This window comes from Diadema setosum, chromosome 5 (genome assembly GCF_964275005.1).
Source record: "Diadema setosum chromosome 5, eeDiaSeto1, whole genome shotgun sequence".
Classification (NCBI taxonomy): Eukaryota; Metazoa; Echinodermata; class Echinoidea; order Diadematoida; family Diadematidae; genus Diadema; species Diadema setosum.
Genome location: NC_092689.1, coordinates 19169442 through 19175902, shown reverse-complemented (window position 1 = coordinate 19175902; position 6461 = coordinate 19169442). Strand labels below are relative to the sequence as shown.

Sequence of the window (6461 nt, the reverse complement as noted above, 5' to 3'; positions counted from 1 at the left end):
ACGGGGTAGCGGAGCATGAGCAGACTGCACGCAGGTGCTATTTATAGACATTAATACTTGGCTGTACAATTCCATTACCATGGGAAAATGCTGGGTGATTATATGTGCATGCGTGTCTCTGTATGTATGTGTGTAGGTGTGTCTACTGGTGTGTTTAGGTGTGCATGTGTTTGGTTGTTGGTTGTATAATATTGTGTGGGTGCACATACCTGTTTAAATTTGTGCCTGATTACAAATTATCTCTAAAGTGTACTTGTGTTCACCTGTCTGTATGTCAGTATCCCCCCCCAAAAAAAAAAAAATAGTAGGAAGAAAATAAAGTAATGCCTTTACTATTTCTTCTACATGTATTCACTTCTTCATGGTTTTTCGATATTGTTCTTGCCAATAGACAGTTTGTAGTGTGCAGGAAAATATAGATAGGATTGGTGTATTTACATCTACCTAAGATGTAATTTTTTTTTTTTCAAAATGATAGTGTTAAAGCAGTGCAAATCTAAAATGTGTATCACATCAATCAAATTGATTTTTTTTTCTTTTTTTGGTAATGTGTATAGTTCTGTAGTGTGTCAGCTATGGAACACTGCACAGGGCTTTGCTACTGGGGATGACGTGATAAGTCAAGGCAACATTGTGCTAATTGTCATCAGATTGTTTTTAAAAAAATATCTACTGAACACCCTCATGGAAAGCAATTTGGCGAGTACTTTCAAAGGGACACCAGTCCGAGAACCCCTGATTGTGACTCGGGATGACAAGAGAGGAGGCATAGTAGTTCTAAATGTCACTCAGGTTGTGTGTACATCAATTTTCTTTGTACACCTGTATGTAAGTGCACTGAGTCTGTCAGTAAATCTTACAACCAGTGCACTGCATGCATTACCTGTCGCTTTTCATCAGTGTAGTACTCAAATCAAACTTTTCTTTTTACTTCAATTGGTGAGATGTATTGCAATTTTTTTTTTTTATAAAACATTTTTTACTTAAGAAAATCTGTAGGCCCTATGTAGTGGTTCGACCCTGAATAACTGGGCCTATGCAAATTGTATTCTAGTATGATTATGATCTTTTAAGTCTGATCAATATTTGCTTGTGAATACAAGGCAAGTGTTTGTATTTATGTTGTTGTTTTTCATCACTTTTGTGTAGACCTGTTTGCCATTTCAGGATTTTCTTTACAGCATTTTCTAAGTCATGCCAAACTTTATATATCATCTCTTTTGTTCTATTGCACAGATTCACATGAATGATTGACAGCCGTCAGTGACTAAGCCTATGCCCCAGCACCACACCACTCGGTTACCATGGGCAACAAGCTTCAGTGCGTCCGCCCGTCTCCGGAGAAACCCTCCAGGACTCTGCCCAACCGGTTCAAGGTACACAATGTCAACGAGTCGGGGCAAGTGGTCAAGAAGGGTCAGCTGGAGGTGACCAATGTGGACCTCATCCTGCACGTGGTCAATTCTGAGCCGGTCAAGTGGCCACTTCGTTGCCTCCGTCGCTATGGTTATGATGCCAAAATCTTCTCCTTTGAGAGTGGCAGAAGATGTGCCACTGGACCAGGTAAAGATTATGAAATAGATATTATGTATTCCATTGCAAAGTTTGGTGGAATGAGAAAAGGTAGACAGAGTGTAAAAAAATGGGAAAACAACCCATATTATGTGGGCTAGATTTATATTTCTTTAATTTTAGTTAGAGTGCAAATTTTTCTAAGAATTCAGTTGTTTTTTTTAACAGTAGGAATGCTTTGTAAAATGCTATATTTTTGTTGCCAGATCACCATGTCTTGAAAAGGACTTTCTAGATTACCCATTCCAAGCAGAAATTGGAAAACCTTATACTTGGACAAAAATAAAAAAATTCTTGTTGCTGGAATTGATTAGGGGCTGGAAGAAGTTAACCACCAATTTTCATGAATTAATTTCATGTAGTGTTTCTGATATGACGAACTGTTGCCGTGCATATTTTGAACCACTAGCTTGAATAATAATGTATTAATATCCATGCATTCATTTTTGTTGTTGTTTCTCCAGGGATCTATGCCTTCAAGAGCAAACATTCAAGTCAGATCTTCCAACTCGTACAAGAAAATGCCCAGCGCACCCAGGAAAACGGAGCCACAGCCATCAGTGCCAATGGGACTGGCGCAATGAGACAGCGAAGTCTGAGCAGCGATGCCGCCCCGACGTCCTTCTCACCCACCTCGGCCGGTGCAGTGGTCAGCCGGTCAAGCTCCCATGCATCCGGGATCAACGGTAACCTCTCGGCGCACCCGAGCATGTCCTCGAATGTTTCCTACCCACCAACGAGCCCAAGCCCGCTCTACTTCAACCAGAGCAGCGGTAGCCTTGGCAACGGAAGTCTACGTCTTTCTCCTGTCTCACCCACCATTCAGTATGTGAATGCCAGCGCCTTTGGAGACATTCCAGAGTCTCCTTTAGAGGATGTGAGTATTTTCAGTGAAGAACCTGTTGCTGATATTGAAATGACTGCTAGTACAAAGTTTCATTTAGGTTTAAAATATCATGATCTATGTTTGTTTGTTTTTTTCACTGGCCAATGATGAAAAACATTACAGACATTGCTAGATACTGTATCTTTATATCCACATCTCTCAATCTATTCATCCATATAGCTATCTATCTTTATGTCTATATATTAGCCTATCTATCTGTCTGTCTGTCTACAATGTTTGATAAGTCACTTTGCTGTACCTGTTTCAATAGGATGTTGGCATTTGCACTGCAAGCTTCCCTTCTTTGTCCTCTTCATAACATTTCCAATCATTGCCACATTCTACTTTATTCCTCTCCTCAACCAATTACAATGTACAGTTCAGCCAGCGATCAAATTCCCCCTAGATCACGATCACGGGCGATCAGTGATCGCATACGCGATCATTGATTGTATGCAATTCGGCATACAATCAATTGATTGCGACATATCGCGTTTGCGATCACTGATTGCCCGTGATCGCGATCTAGGGGGAACTTGATCGCTGGCTGAACTGTACAAAACACTCAAAATGCACATCAGCTTATTCTTGCTAACTCATCACAATATTACCCCCAGCTTACTTTGCTCTAGCAATTGTAATAGCAGTAAGAAAACTGACTTTCCATCTGTTTCTACAAGGCATTCTTGAAAATGACATAGCATATAGAAGACCAGGTCTTGTGATTTAGAACATGGATATTTGATGGTGTGCATGTCTTCTTCTTTGATTCAGGTTGCATTCTCAGCCGGAGATGTAACAGAGGAAGTTGGCTCTCACGATGCCAGTCGAGACAGCTTTGGCGATCCTGCGCTGAACTACGCCCGCCTCAAACTTCCCTCTGATGAGGACAAGAACACTGAGGAGGAGGAAGGTAGAGGGAATGCTCACGCCTCCACCAGAGATGATGAGGACAGTAACCATGGTGATGAGGGTGATGGAGATGATGATGGTGATGTCAAGGATGATGGACAAATGGATGTGGAAGAAGAGGATGAAGGGGAGGAAGACCACGGAAGAGGGAGTGACAAGGAGAAAGGAAGCTCCGACAATAGTGAGAATGAGTCGAGTGATCGCGGGAAGGTTGATCTGAAAGACAGCGACGATCAAGTGAAGGAAGGAAAAAAGGAAGATGGAGGAAAGGAGGCATGTGAGGAGGACAGCCAGGGGTCAGGTTCTGTTTTAACCGACAAGGAATCTGATGGACTTGAGCAAGATGGGGATACCTCGGATCACAGCGATACAAATGGGTCTGAAAAAACGCTTTCCGAGGAAAGTGACTCCAATCTCGAAGCAGCCAGAAGAGAACTGTTTGAGGATTCACCACTCATCAGCGATAAGGCAGCTCATGATACGGCAGCAGCTGTAGGAGGACAGAGAGAGGTCAAAGTCAAGCCAAAGGACAGCAAGAAGAAAAGAGGTAAAGTGAGCGATGTTGAGCGGACAGCTTTGCTACAGGATGTTGTGAATGGGAACATCAAGCCAGACAAGCTGAAGGAGCGGAACAGTGAGATGGACTCCAAGTACAATATTCTGATGAGTTATGCAAACCTTACTGAACAGCAGGTCCAAGACGTGCTGCAAAAACTGGAGTCCAATCGCAACGACAACATGTCGCCATGCACTGTGTGTTCAACCTCCTCCAGCAATGCTAGCCAGCGTGTGTCGCCGCTCTCATACTATGCAAATCTGGACACAGCGGGGGAACTCCCACCAAACTGGCAAGCCAACGGCTTCCAGTTTTACCCGGAGCTGCGGACACCTCGCAGCACCTCGAGCAAAGGCAGCAGCACCTCGGAGTTCACCTTTGATGTCAACAGAGGGAGCTGTTCCCCCGTCGACCACAATTATGCCAATCTGGACACCCTTCCCGAGGTGCAGCCGCTGCGCCATAGTCTTTCAAGCAGTGCCAACAGTGGGATGAACGGCTGGATGATCCTCCAGCCGCCACCAAAGGGCAAGATGAACTATATCCAGCTGGACTTCGACGAGAATGACCAGCCGGCGGTGAGCAGTGTCAAACCACTGCGGCGCTCGCTGAGTTCGAGCGCCAGCAGCACCCCGCCCAAGACCCCAGTCTCACCACAGCAGGAGTTCTGCCTGGGCACTTCGGCGTCAAAAGGTGATATCTACGCCAGAATTGATATTGAGAAGACGGTTGCCTTGGCAAACTCACACCGTCAGGTAGATGGGGACACTGACATTTCAACTCGCAGGACTCGACATGACGTGTGGACCAGCAACAAGTCCCGGTAATCCTCTCCTCGCTGGTTGCTGAAGTCCCTGCATTCTCATGTCACAATTTTTACAACTTTTTGCACGTATTCTTGTCAAAAAAGAAAATCAGTATGGAATTCGACACTATACATAATGCAACAGTATGGTTACCATTGATGCAGCAGTACATGTAGAATTAACACATTGAAATATGAAATGACTGTAGTGTGTGTGTGTGAAAAATGCTACCAACTTGTCACTGAGTGCTCTTGCTTGGAAACATCAGGATTGGTCTTGCTTGATTAGATGCATAATCTGTGACAAAAAGAAAATCATTAATTTTCTATTTCTTCAATATTTCATTATGAAAGCAACTGTTTGAAAGTGCACAACAAATCAAAATAAAACTTTGAATTTAATTAATATTGATGCATTTGCTGATGTACACAACCTTATCAAATGAGTTTGCCAGCATGTTTAAACATGAGAATTGTAGGATTAAGAAAGTGCAGTCTTGCTGTATTGAAGCATTCTCATCCCGCAGATCAGTGGATCAAGAACAGTAAATCATTATTGGAAAGAAACCCTTGTTATTTTGAGGTGACTTCAGGTCATCATATGAACATTTCTTTTTACAACTCAAATTGTTTTTTTTTACTCCATCAATGTCCACATAGTCACAGACTGTGTGCTCTTTGGATACCTCTGATTTGAAATATACTTTATATCATCCGTTACACTCTTCCTTTAGTATTAAAAGGTATTTGAACTTCATTCTCAACAGAGAGAAAAACAACTCAAAGAAAGGAAAAAGCCATATTTATTTTATCACATTCCATTAAATGCCATTCGTAGGATCTTGGAGAGCTATTAGTTGTAATTTGATGTGGAAAATTTGAGGTGGAAAAGTTTTGAACTACTAAATGTTTTATAAAGTGTCCTCTGCTTTTTGTATGGTTGATTTATAAAATCACATGACCATTGAATTAGAAAAAAAAAACACTGAGTGAAAAAATTGATGTGGAGTTATCAATATAAAAAATCATGATAGATCACATAAACTTGTCATGAATATGCATAGCATGGTGTAGAATGTCTTATGATGCTGCTGTTTACTATTCCTAATCATAAGGGACCACTGCATGGACCATTATTTGTTTGTCAAGTTGCTCTAATATCAAAGTTGAATGTCCTCTCTATGAAATACTGTATGTACAGGCTATTACTCGAAAGAAACAATTCACCGACTTAACACAACAATTGTACATTCACTGACCTCAATGTTAGAGCTGGCAAGTTGCCACCGCATACCAGAAAACATTGTGCATATGAAGGTAGTGAAAACTATTTAGTGACATAATCATTGTCCTGGTGCATTGATTGGGAAGGTCAGTTTGTAGAGAAGGAAAGCAATCTGTGGTATAGGTATTCATGTCACTCACTGTGCAAACGTCTCACTTTGAGCTCACACTTTCTGCCATGTGTCGGACCTTGCATTGTGTAACTGAGACTTGCAATGAAATTTAATTTCCTACCTGTAGTCCTTGACGGGCCATCTGCGTTTTAGCCGAGCCGAGCATTGCTTCAGGAAAGAAATGATATCATGAATATTCAATGAGAATGGAAAGCTCAGTGCAGGGCCGGATAAAGCCGCCTCATTGCGTGAGATGTGACTTGTTTCCAGTCGACATGGGAATGTGTTTGTGCCATTGGAAGTGTACTATGGGACCAACAAGTTGCTGATGTT

The 6461-nt window shown here is 42.1% G+C and overlaps 1 protein-coding gene across 1 annotated transcript; it reads left to right on the top strand.

Moving 5' to 3' along the window:
* Positions 1-1265: 1265 nt before the first annotated feature.
* LOC140229179 (uncharacterized) lies at positions 1266-5053 on the top strand. The gene is made up of 3 exons (XM_072309445.1): positions 1266-1563; positions 2037-2449; positions 3233-5053. The coding sequence occupies exons 1-3, from the start codon at positions 1305-1307 to the stop codon at positions 4751-4753; spliced, it is 2193 nt and encodes a 730-aa protein (XP_072165546.1). The 5' UTR covers positions 1266-1304; the 3' UTR covers positions 4754-5053.
* The last annotated feature ends 1408 nt before the right edge of the window (positions 5054-6461 follow it).

Excerpts from the sequence above, each read along its gene's own strand:
- LOC140229179 (XM_072309445.1), top strand. The coding sequence starts at position 1,305 with ATGGGCAACAAGCTTCAGTGCGTCCGCCCGTCTCCGGAGAAACCCTCC. Across the intron at positions 1,564-2,036 it reads AAGATGTGCCACTGGACCAG|GGATCTATGCCTTCAAGAGC; the intron begins GTAAAGATTATG and ends TTGTTTCTCCAG. Across the intron at positions 2,450-3,232 it reads CAGAGTCTCCTTTAGAGGAT|GTTGCATTCTCAGCCGGAGA; the intron begins GTGAGTATTTTC and ends TCTTTGATTCAG.